The 23,208-nt window shown below is 35.3% G+C and overlaps 1 protein-coding gene across 4 annotated transcripts in view; it reads right to left on the bottom strand.

Moving 5' to 3' along the window:
• The window catches only part of CTNNA2 (catenin alpha 2), a 1,292,108-nt gene that overhangs the window by 34,275 nt on the left and 1,234,625 nt on the right, over positions 1-23,208 (bottom strand). For all 4 annotated transcript variants that reach the window (XM_055121537.1, XM_055121538.1, XM_055121540.1 and 1 more), the window contains exons 15-17: positions 20,283-20,464; positions 10,863-10,968; positions 6,833-6,967 (exon numbers count right to left, since the gene is read on the bottom strand). In XM_055121537.1, the coding sequence (XP_054977512.1) occupies positions 6,833-6,967; positions 10,863-10,968; positions 20,283-20,464 (423 nt within the window). The remainder of the gene's footprint in view (positions 1-6,832; positions 6,968-10,862; positions 10,969-20,282; positions 20,465-23,208) is intronic.

Genomic DNA, 23,208 nt, shown 5'->3' with positions numbered 1-23,208 from the left:
ATCCAGGAAAACCAGAAAGCAGAACTGAATTATAGATGTTGTTTCTAAATAAAGGTACTCACTCAACATTTTGGCTTCCCACTGGACCTACTGTTACATAACCCAAAAATAGTTTAAAATGGGGAGGAGGTGATCTAAGGTACTATTACAATTATTCAAAACGTATTAATAAAGATCATCTTAGAATACAATCAGTTATCACATATGTATACTATGTCTCACAGCAAAACTTTATAAGTCCTAAATCTGTATTTTTCACAGGTATCAAAAGATATATGCAATGATTACCCCTCATCAGGTTTCTCAAAGTTTTACTAAAAGAATTAACTTAGGGAAATGGAGAGATAAGTTCAGTGGGTAGGGCAATAATCTTACATGGGGCAATTGATCCGTGGCACTCTATCTGGTTCCTTCAGTACAGCTAGAAGTAAGGCCTGAGTACCACTAGCTATTTCCCCAGAACCATAATAATAATAATAATAATAATAATAATAATAATAATAATAACTTAAATGTAAGGCAGTTATTACTGATATGTTAAAATATAGGGGCAGACGGCCTCACATGCTGGGGAAAAAAGGCAGCTGGTATGGAGAGGGGACCATCAAGCAAATGCTGCTTGGAGGGCTCACTCGGGATGGGTGATGTGTGTTGAAAGTAGACTATGGACCAAATATATGGCCACTTAGTAACTGTATTGCAAACCATAACAACCAAAAGAAGAGAGAGTAAATGGAAATGTGCCTGCCACAGAGGCAGGGGGAGGGATGGGTGGGGGGTGGCAGGAGGGATACTGGGAACATTGGTGATGGAGAATGGGCACTGGTGGAGAGGTGGGTACTCAGTCATTGTATGACTAAAACATAATCACAAAAGTTTATAAGCCTGTAAAAAATTAAATAAATAAATAAATAAATAAATAAATAAAAATAGAAAATGCAGGGGCAGAGACACAGTATAAAGAGTGAGGCACTTTCGTGCCTTGCATGCAACATTAACCCCTGAGCACTGCCAACAGCGATCCATCCCTTAGCATGGAGTCAAAAGGAAGCCCTGATAACAACTGAGTGTGCCCCCAAATATGAAGTAACAAGGCATCCAAATAGATAGTACAGTGGGCAAAGTGCTTGTCTTACATGCAGCAGTGCTCAATTTGAGAGCCCAAACAGTCTATGGCCCCCCACAAGCAAGCCACACCAGAAGTAAGCCCTGACCACTAGCAGCTATGGCCCCAAATTGGAAATAAATAAACATTATTTCTCTTTTTAAATTAGAGGCTTGCAAAAGTATAGACTTCTGAGACTCAAAGTTCATTTGTTGAATGACAGATCACATAACTGACATTTCTGAGGCAGACATTCTTCTTAAATTCATTACTTCATCTGCTCTTACATGCAATAACACCTTCAACAAAAATGACACTCAGCCCACAAGCTCAGGTGAGAAAAATCAAATAAAATCATCCACTCAGTAGTACCAAAGCAAGGCCAATTTATGTTGCCAGAAAAGAATAGTTACTGACTTAATTCAACTTGTAGCTTCACCACAAGTCTTTGTTTTCTGATGTCAAGTGAAAGCACTGAAATATAACCTACACAAAAAAATTTATTATAATAACTTACTGGTTTCATTTTATCAGTGAATAGTTAAATGTTTTAATGAACAGAATCACATTGATGAGTTAGGATGAATCTAATAGAATACATCAGTAGAGTCACAGCACTGTATCAGCCTCCTGTGCACAAGGGTATTTGCATTCAGGGAGACAGCACATACAGGTGTCATCTGACATATGCAAAGCTTCCTGTGATACCTAACACACAAGGAGATTTTGTTCTGAAAAAAATATTAATTTTCCATTTCTTGCAAAAATAATAGCCTTGAGTTGCTTAAATGTCACTTTTATTACACTAGGAGAATAAATTTGCACTGAAAACCCACTTCAAGGGTTATTTCTTTCAGAAAGTTTGCATAATTTAGACTTCAAAAATCAATAACCATGTAGGACTTATATAAATGTAACTAAGGGAAGCTGATGCAGAAATCAGAATTTACATGGTTATGGTTTTGCTATCATAATGGATTAGAGGAGGTAGAGTGAGAGACAATCATGCATCAATCCATCTTACAATGAATGTGCAAAGAATTACTACCATTTTTCTAAATGGTAGATACTTGTTCAATTTTATTACTACTACAAAACTATTTTCATTATACTTTCCATCGAGGTTTATAATTTGGTTTGCCTTAATTCTCTCCAATCAGAACCCTTTTACATTTTGTAGATCAGGCAAAGTCCTTTGACCTCAGTTATTCAAATCTAGATTGACCTTCCTAGGTCTATTTTTCAAAGGACTAGAAAAATTCTTTGAAGCTGTTGTGAATTGCCTTAACATGTACCTCTTTTGTTCAAATGAAGAAAGGCATTCCAAACTCAAAGTGAAATAGGTAGCAATTTATGTTTTCCCATTACTACTGCACTTTGATCAGTGGAGGTAACTCAACTTTTATCATAGATGAACTCAGATTACAAAAAGTATACAAAACTAACTACAATGCTTTATTCAGTGACTTAAATCTAGCATTATAAAATATTGACTCTTTAGAGAAAATACATAACTTGTCAAGTTATAATTCTCTCAGAAAACTACAGGCCTATATATTTGTACATATATATGCACATATAGATACAAATATACACATATAAATGTACATGCATATATGTATAGTTGTATATAAGCAGTTGTACAAATAAATCCCACATTATTTCCACTAAATTGAGTTGAATCATATATGTCAATTACCAACCACTAATTCAATTTTTGGTTACTGCTTATTTAGGAAGTATGGCAGGTTACTCATCCCTTAAAAATAGAGTTTTAGCTGATTAGTCTGAGAACTTAAGTAACCAATTTTTCTCAGTTTCAAACTGTTCCCTTGTTATTTTAGTATGAAAGATGGCATGCAATGAAGTCTATTAAAACTTGTTTCATGTGGAGGCAGCTCTAAGTTATATCCTCCATCTCAAATTCCTGTCCCTACCAGAGATATTAACTGACTTCATTATTACAGTGACTCCTGTTGTATTTTAACATTTTTTTTAAAAGTGGGATTCTACACTTTGATCAAAATGCTTAATGTTCAGCATTCTTCATACTAAAATTCTATATTATTATTTTCACTATCATTAAGACTATTGTCTCAAGTATGAGTTTTTGAATAACTAATCATAAAGTTTACAGAATATTTTTTATATTTCTGAATTCATTTATATATCTTTATATTTACACATGATAATATCTGGGTTGGAACAATAGCACAGTGGGTAGGGCATTTACCTTGAACGCGGCCAACCTAGGTTCAATTCCTCCGCCCCTCTTGGAGAGCCTGGCAAGCTACCGAGAGTATCTTACTCGAATGGCAGAGCCTGGCAAGCTACCCGTGTAGTATTTGATATGCAAAAAAACAGTAACAACAAGTCTCACATGGAGATGTTACTGGTACCCGCTCGAGCAAATCAATGAGCAATGGGATGACAGTGACAGTGAATTTCTGAACCTAAGTAAGTGAAAATTAATTTAAAATATGACATTCACATATAAAGATAATTTACTTATATGGCACTGGAGTTTCTTTATATTCAAAATATCTTTACATACTTTGAAAAACTTCAGCTTAGTTTTTATACATTGTTCTTCCAATAGAATGGTGGTGGGTGGAATGGATATCATCTGCGCTAAATTTGCTTATGATGTGATATAGTTAAGTATCTCTTTTCATTGTTTTCTGCTCCCATGCCTTTTTCTTTCTACCCTTCTTTCCTTTCTTTATTCTTTAGTTTTTCAACAGGTTTATTTTCCCAAAAAAAATCATATGAAGTGATTTGAAGAGGTTCAACACTATAATAACCCTCTAAGTCAGCTGAAACGCTATTGGCCTTTTAACCTCTGGGCTTCTGCTTCTTCTAATTCCACTTGAATGTTTCTATTACTCTATTCAATTTTTAGTTTCTTCTTTTTTCTCCTTATCCCCTCAACATCCAGATTGTGCTAAACTGAATCACATACTCATATTCTCTTTGGATAATTTAATAAGAATGACACCTTTTGGCTCTGGGGGAAGGCTTAATCCAATGACTTGAGAAAATGAATTGTCTGCCAGAAAAATGATGGTGTTTCTTAGACAGCAAGTGTGTCAATATGCATTTGCAGTCAGACATCTTGGACTGTTTTATCATTACTTCCCCATCAAGAGTTTTTGCACTGCTATACTCAATTATATATTGCATTTTTCTATTCCACAGTTCAAGACAAAAGCAGTTCAACAGGAAAGACCTTTTCCAGTTTCTACATAAGCAATCATATGAAAAGTACACATGTAAACATGGCATGCATTGAGAACATGTATATGTCAAAAACATGTATATATGTTTGACATATATTTGCATGCCAGCATAAGATTAAAAACATGACTCTGAGTTTTGAAATCCAAAGTTTTTTCCTTGAAAAATGAAATAATTTATTAAAATCTTTCCATATGACTAGAAAATTTAACTTCTAACAATTAATTTTCTAGGACTTTCCAAAATATTGGACAATAAGTCTCAAATTTTAATCCCATATGTATAATAAGCACATAGGAGAAAAGGAAGGAAAATTTTTATTACACTAGGGAAACTAGAGTACTAGTTACTACGCAGAATAACTGAACTAGAGTAGCAGCTTCTTGAAGTATACCGAATTTTTCATTCCACACAACTAATAAAGGGGGCCTAATGTATAGGTGCACTTTCTTGGCAAAATCATTGAAAAGTTTGCGTGTATGGGGTCTCACATTCATGACTCTTTCAGAACTTTGAAGGAAGTCTTTCATGACTATTTTGAAAAACAAACTTATTTTTTCCATTCATTATCAGTGAAGGAAGATGAAGAATAAGATGGAGGCAGAAGTGGCAGAGACAGCAAACTATAGATGCAGGAATGATACAAAATAGCAATCAAGCTTGGACAGAATCATGAGGAGGCCAAGAACAAGTCCGTAACTGAGCAATAAATAGCAAACCTTTATAATGCATTTGACTCAGAATTATTATAAAGTTGTAAACATTCCTCAAAAAAACAAGCCTTTTCCCATGCAAGGATTTATGAACTCTGCCAGCAAGACTCAAAGACAGGCTTCTTGATGGTGTTTTCAATCACAAACACCACAACAAATGCCAACAATGCAAGTGATAAAAGCCATGATGATTTGGGCTACATCTAAATGAAGCAAAGACAATGGAAGCAGTGACAAACAATGGATACTGAGAGGATGATGAAGAGCATCTCTGCCAATAAAATACCACCCAGATGAGGCTATGGAATTGGAGATCCACAGAAGATGCTTTGAGCATCCATGAAAATAATAAGACTTAGAAAGTAACATGAAAGCACACGGGGCAAGCTAAACAGCAAGCACTCGGTTCCACAGGTGCTATATACAGATGAACATGAAAGCTGAATGGTATGGAGAACTATACCATTGAGGCTGAAGATAAGAGAGGAAGCAAGGGAGCTGCAGTATTTTGATCACTTCTTGGCAGAGAATTACCGACTTGGCAGAAAGGACACATTGCAAGACAGACTGCTCTTGATTGCTGAAGAATGTTGAAGCAGGATTGTTTTGGAAATGCAAAGAGGTGGCTGCTTTGGGAAGAGGCATGGGGAGCCAATTGACTGGGCTTCAGGTAGGACTGCATGGAATGGGCTTTCCAGATGGTGTCTCCATGCAAGCCAGATCAGCTCTTTTCCCAGCTAGGAATTCTGTAAGCCAAATTATATCCGAACTGAAATCTATGGGTTCAAGAATGATTTCTGCATAATTTTATTTTACCAAATAAACTCCAGAATTTCTAAAATACCTTCAAGAAAGAATTGAGCGCAATGACCTGTCTGGTTTTCACATGCTTTTACTATGACGACAATATTATATTCCTGCCAATGCCACATTTTAAATGATAGCATTCTGGTTGACTGGGAAAAGAACTAAAGGTGGCAGAGCCACGCTTTAGAATTTGCAAATACTTAACGATAAATGGTATCGTGTGTTGAAAGAAACAGACTGAGGTAGGAAAAGAAGCGAAGGTGAAGAACCTCAACACATACAGTTGGAAATCTTGCCAAGAAATTGACAACTCTAAATATTCATTGAATGTATTTCTTTGCATTTGATGAAAATGAACCGGAAATTTCTAGTTTTATGAGAAGGGAATACTGAAGTGATTGGGCAAGGCATACATTAAAATTGTTAGTGCTTGACAACTATGTTAGTTTTGGCAACAGCACATCAATCTGTATTAAATTTAAGCATTTTCTGGGTTTCAAGGGTTACTGATAACCTAGTATGCATTGGAACCTGATGAATGAATTCCTATTGTTTTCACCATCTCTAGCATGTGAACACAATCCACATATAGAGAGGCTGGCTCCTGAACAGAAAATGAAAATTACTAGGACTAACAAAGGGAAGGAGATTCACAATGAGTAAATATACAAAAGCCCCAAATAATTATAATAGTCACAGCTTGGCAATGAGTTTCCAGACTATGAAATTAGTTTTCTTGTGAAGAATGGAGATTTTACAAGGCTAGTATAAACACAGGGTAATTGGAAAATCAAATTGTTCTTTGTGAGTTATTGTAAGGTCTAGAATAATGGTGGTAACATTTACTTATAAAAAGAAAACTCCCTATGAATCACTAGCTTGGTGCTTTTATCAGTACTGTTGCCAAGAATGCTTGCCTTGAAAGTACAACAGTGAAAACTTTAATTGTGAAATCCAAGTCCCAGCTTACCCCTGACACAATGAGTTCTCCTCCCAGATTCTGTACTTCTGCCTTCACCTTGCTGCAGATATTAAGTTGATGGCAATACAGGGCAATTCGTTGAAGGTAGGCTAATAAATCCTGCTTACATGCTGAATCAGGACACTAGAAAACATTTTTAAAATAATAACAATTAGAGAGTGTTCTTCAGTTTCTAATTCTTGCTATACAAAGTTAGGAAAAAAAAGTTTTCAATTCAAATATCTCAACTACATGCATTTAACATAAATTTTTTTTAGTCCTTGGACCACACCCAGCAGTGCTCAGTTACTCCTGGCTCTGTACTCAGGAATGCCACCATGTGGGATACCAGGGATTGAACTCGGGTTCACCGTGTGCAAGGAAAGTGTCCTATCCACTGTAATGTCTGTCTGGCTCGTAACATAAAATTTTTATAGTACATTTCAAGAAAGAAGGCACACAGTTGAAGATTTAAAATGATTAGCTTTATTTTGATAAAAATATTGTAGCAATGTTGAACAGTAAAGCCTTTTGGGGGAATTTGTACATGTAGTATTTTTAACAGTTTTCATCTATGCTATTAAGAAAATATTGTAAAAATTTTCTTTCTAATGGCCCATTGAACTCATACTATGTTAATAGCAACTTGAATAAGGAGTGCCAAATAACTAGATAGCAGTTAGAAATTTCTGTATGACAATCTACCATAACATATGATAGTTTCAATGCATTTAGTTTGAATAATAAAACAACGTGTTTTGTTTGGGTGTCTAATATATGTATCAATCCAAAAACATATTTCATTTTAAGATTTTTATATTTTCAAATAATTAGCAGTATACAAATTTCCTTTCAATTAGACTCTAAAAAAGAGCGCTAAATATGAGAAATATATTTAAAATAAATTTGAAACCAATGAAAATGAGCTTTCAAGAGTAGCAGCAGAGCCCTTCAAAGGATTTACCAAAATCAAGACCAGAGATTGTTGAACTTGAACTTTCTCATGTCTTTGGTGGTAATAAATGTTCATGAAATGCACCCAAAACTTAATAGAATGCTTCCATGGCAGCTATAGGAAAACCTAAAGCATTCTCGAGGTGTCAATGACACTTGCTCTCTTATAACAGAAATACATTTCTATTGCAAACAAAACTTCAACTCAAGCTTCTCTAACTTATCCCAGTGTTCTGGCACAATTTTACATTTACAAAGGACAGATAATTATCAATTTGTCAATGTAAGCCTATAAGAAATAAGTATCTCTGGTTAAATCTCAAGTATCTTTAAAACAAGTATATGAAAGAGACGTTTCTAACACAGTAAAAATTTCCTTCAAATTCAAGGGGATTTTTTTCATAAATATTGTGAAACAAGCGGTTTTGACATAACCATTTATTGAATAGTTGATGACAGGGTCTCTTTTATATATAACACTACTGTGGTTTTTATTTTCATTAATTGCACTTATCAAGAAAGAATCCCACAGAGAATGTTTTTAGCTTTCCGCAAGTACTTAATATTGTAATATTTATCCTACTCCAGAGACTCATACTCTGAAAGAAATTAACTTTAAAATGATATCTCCCCAGAGAGCTGACAATGCTTTTGATACACATACCTTGCAGAAAATTAAACTGGAAGTTCTATCTCCATGGAACGGTAATTAAAAATGCAACAGTCCATAAAAAAGTACACTGTGCATGCATATCTCAAATCTTCATAAAAAATATTTTCAAAGTAAAGGTAACCAATCTACCCCTTGGTAATGCGCATTCTATTCTATTATTTAAACTGAACATTGAAACATACATAAAGGCATGATGAATCAAGAAAAATAACTTTTAGGGGTTGAATGAATAGTAAAGTGGTAGAGTTTTTGCCTTGCACGCAGTGATCCCAGGTTCAATCCCCAGCATCCCATCTGGTCTCCCAAGCACTACCAGGAGTAATTTCTGAGGGCAAAGCCAGGAGTAACCCCTGAGGATTGCTGGCTGTACCTCAAAAACAAAACAAAAATTAAAGATAAAAAGTAAATAACTTTTATACCACAGGGGGGGGAAAGGCACACATTTTGAGAAAGAACTATCTCATTTAGATATCTGCAAAAATTGAAAGTTGCTTCACATATGATTCTCCAAGTATTTTGTTTTAGCCTTCATCAGTTTATTTCAAAAATTCATCATCACTGGGACTGAGAAATGGTGCAATGAGTAAGGAGGTTGCTTTACATGCAGCCAACCTGGGTTCAATTCCTGGCACACATATGATCCAGAGTCCTACTAGAAGCCCTGAGTGTGCACCAGGAGTAAAGGCCACGCATGAGCACTGTTGCATATGTCCCAACCCACTTAATTTATCTTAGCTAGTATCAATCTGAATATTTAGAAAATTAATCTCAAAATTCATCTAGTATCCTGAGATTTGTGTTTGAGTATACATGAGGTTTTCTAGTCACCAAAACTGTCAGGCAATTCTTATATGTTGCAAAATTGCTAGAAATAAGAGTAAAAATTAAATATCACTGTATCACTGTCATCCTGTTGCTCAATCGATTTGCTTGAGCAGGCACCAGTAACATCTCCATTGTGAGACTTATTGTTACTGTTTTTGGCATATCAAATACGCCATGAGTAGCTTGCCAGGCTCTGCTGTGCAGGCAAGATACTCTCAGTAGCTTGCCCAGCTCTCCTAAATATCACAACTAAAGCATTGAGCTCAAGGAGTTTAAACATAACAATTAGTTTCAAGTATTGTGATTCAGGGACTGGAGTGATAGCACAGGAGGTAGGTAGGGCATTTGCCTTGCATGTGGCCGACCAGAGTTTGATTGGGTAAGCTACAAGAGTATCCGGGTACTCTCATTACAGCTCTCACATTACAGATATATTTAATGACTATCCTAACTATTTAGTATTCCTCAAAATTCAAAAACAAGCAAAAATATTTTCTTGGATAAGTCATTATATATGGGGAAAAATTCAATGAAAGAATCAGTTGATCCTTTAAGTGTAATTTTATTAGATTAATGATATGGCTTTCTTTTCAGTCTCTGGGAGATAAATTAATTTGGTGTTGGTTTGAAGCATTTTGATTTTTGAGTGTGGAATATAGCAAATATTCTAGGAAGGACTAAAGTTGAGGACTGTGGACAAAAATTTAAATAACTCAAAAAGCACAGGAGGTCAAGCCTATCGAGGAAAAAGGAAGCCTGATCACTCCGTGCCTCTAGAGAACCTTATTATATTGTAGTCTTTAAAGCAAATTTGAAGCTTCTATTATTGTCTCCATTTAATTAGTTTATATAATATTTTTATTTCAGAAACTGATTTGGTAGTTAAAAACATTTTCCTTTTAAATGTCTTAAACTATTGCAGGGGGTCAAACTGTAAAATACTGTTGCTTCAAAGTTTATAAGTATCAGTTATCTGGAAAACTTTGTTGCCTAAAGTTTCCTTACAATAAACAGAACATTACTGAACTATATTTATTTAGAACTGGACCCAATTCTGTTCTCAGTTTGTATGAGTTATTGTTACAAAGTGTTCTGAAAATTTTGTATATCTCTGCTGTCTTAATATTTAGATGAAATAATGTTGAAATTTATAGTTTTATTATGTAGATTAATATCATTTATGAGCAAAAATTATTATGAACTCTGAAAAAAAGCATTCTTACAGTGAGAACAGTATTTAAAAGAAAAAGCAAATGGGACTGCTTCTTCTCTTTCCGCAGTGACTTTCTAAATGAGCATGGCAGGGATATTACATGATTCCTTGGGGGTTCTGTCTCTGCATTGTGGGTGCTGTTTCTCAAGATTGCAGACAGGTCTGAGGAGTCTCTTAAGAACTTAATACACTTTTGTCATCAGCATGGTCTCTACAGAGGTAGAGTCTGTCCGGTCTCTAAAATAATTGTTATATGAATCTCTACAAGTCATTCTTCAGGGGCATTTTATAGGGCGCATAAAATTCTATTACAGAATCCAGGTGCTAATTAACAATTCCACTCAGCATGTGCTTGCTATTTCCTCTTTTGTTACCTGATCAGCCACAGCACGGGCTAATTTGTCCATTCGAGAACCTGCTTCGGCAATTTTCTTGGCAGCATTAATGACATCAGATGTATTTTTCAATGGTCCTTTGCCTCTGAAACAACACATAAAGCATAATTATAAATCCACTTTATTACAAGAAACAGACAGATCTACTGTATTATTTGTCCAGAACTCCATTTTTTTAAATTGCATTGGCTCTGTGCATGTTAGAGGAATGCTGTTTTCTTAAATCACAATATTTTCCATTTTTATCATCCACCCTTATTACATGAATTTGGAGAAATCGTTCTCTATTTTGACATGCATAACAATACTTTGTTTTTTAAGTTCCTATATTTTTAAACAGTCATCTATTAGGAAACAATGCCAAAGATTGGGGATTTTATACATATATGTATATTTGCCTGATGCCTCACAGTCTTCATGATTCTAGCAAGCAGAGATCATCATTGCCATCATCTAAGGTTACACAGATGACAAAAGACACATTTGGTCAATGCCTATATATTGTGTACATATACCATACCAAGTCAAGTAATACTAATGTAATTTAAATCCTCCTTGACACTTTGGTACAAGAGAAACAGGTGTATCTTGCAACATAACTAGGATCTACTCAGCCAGAACTTCATGAATGTGTTGTTCTTATTTCATTTGCTTCTATTTATCAATACCAACTAAGAAATCAGAAAAATACTGTTTAACAGCAGGCACTTTTATTCTTCCAAAATATTGCACCAGTACTTTCACACAAAGTTTTCAATTAGGTAAGCTATATAATATTACGTGTGTTTTAAATGTTAGAAAGAAGACATTATAGAACATTATGTATCTTTAAATGAAATGCATTTGATACAATTTATTTTATGAGATAATAGACTAAATACACATATCCCATTTTTTTTCAGTATTGCTACTTATTCTGGTCTCCTTATGTGAATCTAAAAAATCAATGCATTTTTTTATGGTTACAAAAATTGCATTTCTATAGTTAGAAATGTGGTTAGATGTAGAGAAAATCTACTCAGGAGTGATTTATTTAGAATGCGTAGGGTTATATAGAGTGGGCAATGATTGCCATTGTTACATAATAACTTTTTATAAGAGGGAAGACTTGAAAATGCCTCCAGAAAATACAAGTAAATGGAAAGAATTTTGTTCAGTTTCCCTCCTAATTTCCCTTCTGGCCTTTTCTACATTAGCAGCTAAAAGTAAAACAAACTGGGATCATGTCAACACATATATTCACACAGAGAATTTAAAAACTTAAGGATATTTTGTCATAGCAATATTAACTCTTACACAAAAGGCACTGATTTTATTACAGATGCTATTTATATATTTTAAATGACATACTTCACATGGGGATTTTCTATAACATAAATGAGTTCAAGATACTCATTCCACACGGTCATTTTTACCTTCATTTCCCAAATATTGTTTATTATTATCTCCAATTGTTTTTGTTTTATGTATATATCCTAAAATTTTGCTTGTGGCGGTCATAACCAGAGGTGTTCATGGTTTACTTCTAATGATGTGCCCAGGGATTACTCCTGGCAGGGCTCATAGGACCATATGAGATACCAGGGAGCAAATACAGGTGGGTTTCATGTAAAGAAAGCATGCTATTTTCTGTACTATCTTTCATTTTGCAGAAAAAAGTATTTTTTAAAAAATATCTAAAATTTTAAAAGCATTACTAAAATCAGGAAAAATGCTTTCTCAGAAACATTATACAGTAACTTTCAATAGATGAATTTAACAAAATATACTGTTAAATTTATATATAAATTAGAAATATATATGACATATAAATTAGAAATATATATGTCAACATATTTTTATTTGCTTGAGGTCCAAGCTTCTATTTTGCAGCCAACAAATGGTTAGAAGCAAGAATTTTGTGGGTACACTAGAAATTAATAGACTCACTAGTGTGTAATGATAAAAAAATTCAAAAAGAAGAAGAAAATGTTTGAGAGTTTAGCTTGAAAGTTGTAGGCTTAATTCAAATTTTAAGAGTCATAAACTGATAATAGAAGTGTACTTTTTTAACTAGTAAGCTAAATAGAAATTGTGAGGTTATCACATACTTAGTTTTTAGAAACTGATATCCAAAAAGGAAGAATAATGTGTCCTAAATGATACTACTGAGAAGAGTAATGCACACTAAAAGGAACTTGTGTGCTAAGATACATAATTTAGAGTAATTTTTACTACATATTTCATTCTCATAAAAACAACTATAACAGTGATCTCATAGAAAATCAAAATGTCTTAACTACATGTATTGTAATAAAAATAATAATTATCTACAGGATGTAGGAAATACAAGATTATATATACATCTTGCATTGTATTTATATGAAACATATATAAATATTATATTTATATACAATAAATAATGAAAACAACAAGCATCTCAAGAATTTTGACTTGAGTATTTAGAAAGTAGGAACTAATAAATTTTCAAGGAGTCAACTGAGTTTGAAAGTAATGACACCCTGAAAAATAAATCTAAAGGTAGCTACTAATAAAAGACAAAAGTAATGTAACAAATATACTTCTATTGTTATCTAGAAAAAAATAGGGGCTGGAGAGATAGTATAGAGGGTTGGGAATTTGACTTACATCTAGCTGATACTCAAGTTTGATTCCTGTCACCACACATAGTCCCCCAAGACCTTTGGGAGTGATCCTTGAACACAAAGCAGAAATAAGCCCTGAACACTGCCAGGTATGGTCCAAAACCAATAAGAAAAAATGAAAAATCATAGAAAAAAAATTCTGAGATGAGTTAAATAGGTTAACCTAACCAAAAAAAAAAAATGTCTTTTCTTGAGTACATAGGAAAATGTGGTTCATCAAAGTTAGTGGGCAGGAGATTTGAAAATTTGAGCAATTTTGTATCAGTGGGGCAAAAAACAGATGCTAGAGTGACTCTTATGCCATACCATATACAAAAACTGCAAGCAAATTTATTTAAATAAAATGTACATAATCAGAATAACACAGGAAAATACTTTCAGCATTTTTCTTTTACTTCTATAATTTCTTTTACTTCTTCACTTTCCCTCTTCTTCCTTATTCATGGGAGGTATAGTGGGCCCCTGTAACTGTCCACCTGTCGACTCAACTCCTTGTGGTGCTTAGAGACCATCCAGTACTATGAATTGAACAAGGACTGGTCACAAGCAAGCTCCTTAACCCTTGTAGTACTATCTCTTTAAAGCTTTTATTTCTCTACAACTTAAGTCATTTTGTGTCAGCAGCTTCTGACAATGCAATATTATAGAATGAGAGTTACTTTTGAAATCTTCCCTCTTTCTATGTTTTAAATAATAAAAATATTTCCCATGTTATTCTGATATTTTTAAGTTTTATTTAAATATTGAATTCACCTGCAGTGTTTTTTGTGAGATAAGAATCACACTATTTTTTCAACCCAGTAACCAATTTTTCCCACAGCATATATTGAAAGTTAATTCTTTCCTTTATAGTCTAATGAATGTTGCACTTCTATTTTTAATACTGGCTAAATTCAATAAATAAGAATATTTCTTTAAAACATAAGAATAAAAATAGAATGCTGGCAAAGCTGGAGATATGATTGAAAGGACTGGAGTGTCCCTTCCCCTTCTCTCCCCACCCCCTCCCTTTTTTGTAGGTCCCCTCCCTTGGTTTCATTCCTGGTACTATATAGTCTCCCGAGCACCACTAGGAGTGATTCCTGAGTTCTGCTGGGCATGGGCAAAGGAAAAACCCAAACACAATGGAAGCAGCATAATTATCAAGAAAAAATAGCCAACTGTCAAATAGAAAAGACTAAACATTTATAAATTGTTGAAAATTATAAATTGTTGAAACTACACTGGAATGTAGTTCAAGACATTTTCTTCAAGAGATTGGAGTAGGAAAATTATTTTAATCATCTAAAAATTTCTGAATACATACTATATAGATATGAGCACCATGGAAATGCTTCAGAAAAGGTTCAAGACAAAAATGTTCAAATTTCCTTAAGTGACAATTTAGTGACATGATCACACATCAAGAAGGGAAAACAGAAAAGATCTCTGTGTGATTTCTGAGTGTCATTCAAACTTCCTTACTTTTGTTTATGTACAAAGCTGTGTAAAATGTCATTGCTGACAATCAGGTAATGACTATTGAATAAAAGCTAGTATCTTTGAAAGAAGAGATTCTGAATTCAAATTATTTAACAAATATAATGTTCTGGTTTGGCCTATTTGGTTTTGCTTTTGATTTGGGGGCCAGGGGCCACACCCGGCAACGCTCAGGCTTGCTCCTATTACTCCTGGCTCTATGCTCAGAGGTCACTCCTGGAGATGCTCAGGGGAGCATATGCAGGGCTGGGAATTGAATCCAGGTCAGCCACATACAAGGCAAGCACAGTACCTGCTGTGTGAGTCTTATTTTATAACATACAGATCACACACAAAAATTGTGAGTGAACTTTCATTAAAATGTAAATTATTAGAATAAAGCAGGAAATATTTGGATAATTTTTTTCATATCTTCACTTTCTATTATCTTTCTTATTTTTATTTTGGAACGGTTGATGGGTCCCCACCACTATGCAATGCCAACGCCTGGTGACAAACAGGGACCACCCAGTGCCAGACTCTGTAACATGGTTGGCTACACACAAGCAAGTTCTTTAACCTTTCTACCATCTGAAGTTTTATTTTTTGTTTTCTTTATATTTAAAAAATTCATTTGACAACTTAAATAAACAACCTAATTTGTATAAACTGCTTCTAACTATATCAATGCTCTATTACTAAATGACAGTTACTATCCAATAATGAGACATATAGCATGTAAGAATCATACTTGAAAAAATAATATATTTTTCAAATTCTTAATGAATGCAGACATGAACTATCTGAGCAAAATGACTTGAAGCACAAATAAGAGGTAAACTACAAAGAAAAACAAAGTCTAATGGTCAACAAAAGTATGCACTGAATAATGAACTCAAGACTTGTATTTTATTCAATAGAAGAGTAAACTTATGAAATTTTGGTCCTAAGGGGGCTGGATGATTACACTTAATAGTCAGACTTGACCAAGAACTGATATATCTCAATAAATTGAACTGAAAGACAAGAAATGGCTGTGCTGAAGATCCCAGTGTTTGAATAGTTTAGAAAAAAACAGAATGATAGCTGATTTTTGTTTTGTTTGGGAGAACACCTAGTGGATATCAGAGCTTACTCCTGACTCTGTACTCAAAATCTCTCCTGGCAAAGATTAGAGACCACCTGTAATGCTAAGGCTCAAACCAGGGTGAGCTGTGTGCAAGGCAAGTTCCCTATGTATTGCAATATCACTCCTGCAGGGATGATATGTGATTTTGGAGTTTAGTGCTCAGTATTTTACATTTTATAATATCTTAACATTGTTTTTTGGGTTTGTGGGTTTTTTTCCCATTTATATCCAATCCTCTAATCTTTCTGTGAAATACCTCATTTAACCATCATTAACGATCCAAGAAAACTATTATTATTCCCATCTCACAGATATGTCAACACTGAAAGATCAACAAGTGAACATGACACATGCTAATACTTTGCCAGGTAGAGTTCTGTGGTGTCAAATATAGTAGACCTGGTCTTGGAGCTAGAGCGATAGTACAGTGGGGAGGGCATTTGCCTTCAACGCTGCAGAACCAAATTTGATCCTCAGCATCCCATATGGTCCTCTGAGCACCACCAGGAGTAATTCCTGAGTGTAGAGCCAGGAGTCACCCCAAAAAGACAAAAAAATCTATACCTGGAGTTTATTCTCTTTCTCCAATATTGTTACCATTATTATAATAATAATTCAGACAAACCTCACGCATGAAGAAACCAGCAGAGGAACCCAGATGTGCAGAACCCAGGGCTGAGATCTCCAAGCCTGTTCGGATCAGGACTGGCCTCCTTCACCTCCACCCAGACCCCCCAATTTCTAGTAGCTTGGCAGCCACACTCACAAACTGCCCCAGGTGCCATGTAATCCCATCAATGGCCAAGATCCAGAGACTATGAAACCAAACTCTCAGAAGCACATGGCTGCATTTGTGGCCATGCGACTTCTTATAGCCTAGTTCTCTCTCTCCGAGAAACTTGCAAGCTAACGAAGAGTTTCCTGCCCTCATGGGAGAGCCTGGCAAGATCCCTGTGGCGTATTCATATACCAAAACCAGTAATAATGATGGGTCTCATTCCCCTGACCCTAAAAGAGCCTCCCATGCAGCACCATTGGGAAGGACGAGAAAAGAGAGGCTGCCAAAATCTCAGTTACTGAGACCGCTCGAGAAAATCGAAGATCAACGGGATGATGATGATGATGATTCTATCCAACCCAGTTACTTTTGAGACCATAACTTATGACTTATCTTAAAAGACTTTTTCCCCCTTGCTACACAATTAAAGTTGTGTGTCTCTCCTGAGCTGTTGCCTACACACCATTTGTTACTGGAACACATGATTGATAAATGCTAATCCTTCTGAAACTGACATAGGACGTAAAGGCTCACTCTGCAGAGCAGTGCTCCTGCCATTCCCTAGGACATGGACGACAAGAACAGAGCAGAAAAAAGACAGGAGACATAATCAGTTTTATCCTCCATGAAGAAGTTATTACACAAATAATGAGGCAGAACTTCTCCAATTTTAATAATAATGGAGTGTATATCACTGAGATTACTGAATCAAATTAATGTATTAGCTGATAGGAATAAAATAACAAGATAATGAATGCAAGAGTATATTTGTACCCAAATGTCCTTTAGACATATGGTTTCGGGATCAGGTTTCAATTCCTAGTTAGCTATAGCTTTCAGTAAGTGAACAATAGTACACCCAGAGTCATTAGTGGAGGATTATTCCTCCTTGAAGTGGAAAATGCAAGGGCAATAATAATACAGTCTCTGGTTAAGTGCAATGAACTTAGGTGAGAGGCCACAGAGAAAGACGTGAGTCATCGACTTTCTTTGGAAAGGAGATAAAGGCAGCAGTAAAACCTGGCTTTCTATATTCTATTTCAAATTCACATTTTCTTCCATACCCCTGGTCATTAATTACTGTACTCTTCTCTTTGTTCTCACAAAGCAAGACAAAACTACTCATCATGCAGAGGGAAAAAATGATAACCACAATGAGCATCCGAGACATTTCATTTTTTCATACCAGCATAAAGTGATTATAGGAAATTCTTAGGAAAGTGAATAAAACTGCTTTTAAAACTATGCTTTGAGGGGCAGAAGCTACAGTACAATGGGAAGGGCACTTGCTTTGTATACAGCTGACCGGGATTTGACCCCCAGAATTGCATACAGTGCCCTGAGCCCACCAGTTGTGACCCTTGAGTGCAGAGCCAGGAGTAAGCCCTGAGCACAGCAGGTTGTGGTCCAAAAACCAAAAATAAAATAAAATTATACATTGATTAATAAAAAAGTTTGTCTGAACTTCAACTAAGAGGACCTCTATATCTCTTTCTTGACCACAGTTATACATAACCTAAAATATTATAAAGCATTCTACTGATCTAAACTAGCAAGACTAATAGATTGATTCCTTTTTCACTTTAATTGAATGAAATTATTTGTTTAATCATGGTATTGACAGATCACATGATATCTACATATTAAAATTGATACAATTTTAAAATTTGGAAAGCAATCAAATAAAGTTACACAGGGCTTGAAAAGTAATGACTAAGGCAGCCATGATAGTCAAATTTGTAGAAAATTCAAACGTAAATGATTAACGTTTCCTACCATTTGTGTATGCATGTGCACAAAATTAATCAGTGAAGTCAATGAACTTTAAATGTACAAAAACTGAACTTCTAATAAACACAATGGCATTCAAAAGCCCTAAAGGTTACTCCCATAACATGAAAGTCATTACACTGGAGTAAAAAAACAATTTAAAAGTATTTGGAGAAAGGACTGAACAATGACAAGAATATATACGGGCTAAAATCAAAGAGTAAAGTTGGTGAGGTCAAGACATCCTGTATTTTATTACACTTATATTCAGTTGTGGCCTTTTCTTAGTAAGCATCTAGCAACATTAAACAATCTCCTAGGGCTGAGAGACAGCTAGATGTCAACACCTGCCTTAAAGGCAGGAGGTCAATAATGCTTCCACTGACAATACCCAAAAAGGTTGAGGGCATGTCCAGCATCACTGTAACTGGGATCCCAGCACCAGAAACTATATTATCTCCCATGCATTGCAAGGAAGGGGTATTGGGGTGAGCACTTCACCTGAAGAGTACAGTCACTGACAGTCAGGTGTGTGAGTACTACAACCAAGTGAATGCAAGAAGAGGAGGGAAATAGACCATTTTTCTCCCAGAAAATGATGCCTTGATATTAACATATATCTTTTATTTTATTTTTTTATTGAATTACCATGTATCTTATATAGATTTAATAAAAATATCATGTTCAATCAGTAGAATATCTTTTCATGTGCACAGATGCTACAGTCTCAGAAAAATGAACCGCCATAGTAAACTAATAACTAGCATTTGTGTGACAACATAATTTACACTTGTATTACTACTTTGAATTTGAAATCTCTCCCATTGACAAGTATTATTTCTCCATTTAGCATACAAATACAGTAAAAATCTTGCCAAAATTCACCTGGAATTCATACTCAAATCCAGGGAATTTTTTCACCCAGTGGGTTTTATTCTCTTGGCTTGCTTTCTGTGTGGCAGTAAGGACAGAACTGTCACCTCCTTTTAACAAGAAAAGTGAAAATGCATGGCAGAATCAGCAATGACCCCCAGCAGGAACAAACAAAAGGCTCCTGAAAAAAGTCTGACTTCTCTTGATTTATTGAAAGTACTGCTCAGAGCAACAGGGAATAAAATTTATATAATCTTTAATTTCTCTGTCAAGATGAAAAGATCTTAGATTATTGAACCTACATTTTTGTATATACAGGGAAAATATAAGCTGAAATTTATGCTAGTGAGCTAGCATTAAAGCAGTATTATTTGCATATACAGATGCATAGGTATATTTTCCCAGTGATATTAACAGATTATCCACCTTATCTTTAGAATAATATTTAAATACATGTACATATAGAAATGACCAAAGATAAATCATCCAACTCTTTGGAGTTTGATTCTATGACTGACTTTGAATAGATAATTCAAACCATTACAAAAGTAAAACTATTTTCCTTGTTCAAAAATATCTATCTGCTAAGAATTACCTCCAACTTGTGAATTACACATCTCCATTTTATGACACCACTGCCTTTCTTGATGAAATATTTTAATAGTTCAGCAGACTTTCCCATGCTCTCAAACACTGCAATGTTTCACAGTTTAATGAGAAGTCATTTTCCTGTCTCTGTGCCTCACCTTGTGAAGTCTGTCATTTCCATCATGATCATACACATCTGCTTAGCCAGCACAATGATATCATTGCCACTGTCGTCCCATTTGGCCACTTCAGCATCCAGTTTGCTTTTCTCCTGATGGAATATCTCCACCTGTTCAGCTATTTTCGCCTTCTCCTCCTGCGGTAGTTGTGCCATGATGGCCTGTGTAGGTTGTGGAAAGAGTATGACTAATATTGACAAAGAAAATATGGACAGGAAGTTAAATCTGCCCCCAGTTTTGCCAGTATGACCCTAGTAAAGGTGACAGGCTTCTCCAGCTTTTTGGAAAGTACATCTTAACAAGGCAAATGCACAGATTGGTGATGAGGTCCGCAAATTCCCTGTCCCCACACCCACATACAAAAAAAAAAAACGCAAAGTGATCCAAAGGTATGTATGCATTGAAAATAACAAAACTTCTGTGTCACTTGGACAACATATGTTTGCCTGAAAGTATCTATTCTTGTCAATTTTTATATTTGATCTCAGGAAACTTCTACCAGATGAAAGAATATACCTCTTTCAACACAGAAATCTGTTCTGAGCAGGGAAAAAAGAAGGAAAAGAGCTTTCTGTGACTGGGAAGGAAAGGAATTTTCAACAATATCTGAGCACCTCAGCAGGGTGGGGAATATTCCATGAGAAATAAGTTAAAAGCTCAATTAGAGGCTGAACAAAATTCTTCAGTTGGCGCATTTCTGGTCCGGAACCTTCATTTCCACCCCTCACTTACCTCTTCTCTGACCAATCCTGGATGACCCTGACTGTCTGGAGAGCTTCTGGGTATTGCAGACATGTGATGGGGTGGAGAAGGATAGTGTAGGATTGGAAGGAAAAGGTAGATTTTTCATTGCTTTTGTAAGGGAAAAAAAATCAGTAATGACTATACTGTCAATGTTACTATTTATGGAGTCATTTTTAACTATTCCCACTCTACAAGGAACTTGCAGGCCAGAGGCAAGGCTCATGGAAGATTATATGCCTTGCATGTGCTCTTGCATGCGAGGCCCTGAGTTTCATTCCTGTCACTAAACACACACCACAAATGGTATTAAGCCTGGATTTAAAAGTTTGACACTGATTCACAATTGTGACAGTGGTAAAACATTTGAGTCGCCCAATACATTTGTTCCCAGATAAGGCTGAACATGAGATTCTCAATATTGTCTTTTGTGTCAGCTCTCCTACTCTATGCAAGAGTCCTTTTGTGGTAGTGATAGGTCTTGTGGGAAAAAAATGCAAGTTGCAGGATCTTTCTTCAGGGATGTGTTACAGAGCTCATGGTTGACTGTAAGTTCGAGGCTAATGAATCAAAAATATATAATAAGGCATCTATCTGGAAGCACTTAGAAAACAAGTTAACATACTCATTTTTGAAGAAAATGATGAAACTCGTGATTCTCAGGTAGCAAATCCTGTATTTCCTTTAGCAGCAATTCAGTAGTCCAAGTTTAAGGATTCCTAGTGACCTTTTTGCTTCTAAGTGCCACGAACAGTAGAATTGAGAGTATTTGTTAAACACCATCTACATAGCAGACCCTAAGTGAAGTGTCTGACATTATCTCACTGCTCACTCACACAGTCTGATTCACAGATAGGAGCATGGAGATCAGTTCATCAGCTCTGGCATTACTGTGGCTCAGTTCTCAAAAACTAGGGCAGGGGTAGAGCTGTAGTACAGCATGTGGGGGAATTGCCTTACATGTGGCAAACCCAGGTTCCATCCCTGGGACCCCACCAGAAGTGATTCCTGAGCACTGCCAGATGCAGCCCAAGAAGTCTTTAAAAATAAAATTAAAAAAGCAAAATTAGGCTCAGCTGGTATCCAGGCTTATCATTGACTTGGCTTTAGACACAATAGCCTATATGCTTAATTTTTCAGAAAGAGAGTAAATATTTTAAACATTATGATAACAGCAAATGAAATGTTTATTTTGCACCCACCAAAATTCCTCAAAGCATGATGTGAATATCACTCAACAATCCTGAGTTTTCCCTTCCAGAAGCCCTTCTAGTGTAGTACTTGTCATCAAATATAAGAGAGAGAAGTGATTATGCAGCTGAGTAGAGGACTGATATGCTTCCATGAGTAGAAATAGGATATGGGTACCACGTTTTGACACCTATAAGTACACACTCCCTCTCTTTCTCTCTCTCTCTCTACACACAAACATACAACTGTCAATATTTTTACTGATACAAGAAAAATATTATTGCCTCTACTAATAGTGATTTCAAACCTTCCCCCAAATGGTGCATAATTAATAAGCTGGAGGAATAGACTCCAAACCTCTGAGTGAACCACTGAACACATCTGGAACAAGAAGTAATACTGCTTAGTAATCCTGGGCTAGTGAACCAGTGATGCTGAAATCACAAGCTCTACTCATCAGATTGTGAATACGTTGATGAGTTTCATCTGTCGAGAAAGAGGGATCTTTGTCTTGCTTGCATAAGAGGACCCTTTAACTAGAAACTCTTTTGTTCCATTTTCTTTTACTGATAACTAAGTTTACTAAATTCTATGCTTTTATGTATGCTAATTTGTATGTAGCATATGGCTATTTGTATACATTGTATATGTGTGTCTGTGTCTATATAAAATTATAGTTCACACTTGAAGAATCAGACTTTCAAAAAATCATATTATCTATCTCTCTGGCACAAGGAACTAAAACCAGGGACTCACACATGCAGGGCCTGTTCTCTACTACTTGAGTCAATCCATGACCTATAAGTAATTTCATCTTACTTTTAAATATGAAATAAAAGAGAGAGCATCTATAAAGTAAAAGATGTAATTTCACACCAAGTTGGGATGTGGGAAATTCCAGAATTAAGTGTGCGCAGTAAGATACTTTCAAATACAGTTAATCTATAAAATGATTCATTATAATATATGCAAT

Source organism: Sorex araneus, chromosome X (genome assembly GCF_027595985.1).
Source record: "Sorex araneus isolate mSorAra2 chromosome X, mSorAra2.pri, whole genome shotgun sequence".
Classification (NCBI taxonomy): domain Eukaryota; kingdom Metazoa; phylum Chordata; class Mammalia; order Eulipotyphla; family Soricidae; genus Sorex; species Sorex araneus.
Note: the sequence above shows the minus strand (reverse complement) of the source record. Positions and strands in the feature narration are given on the sequence as shown.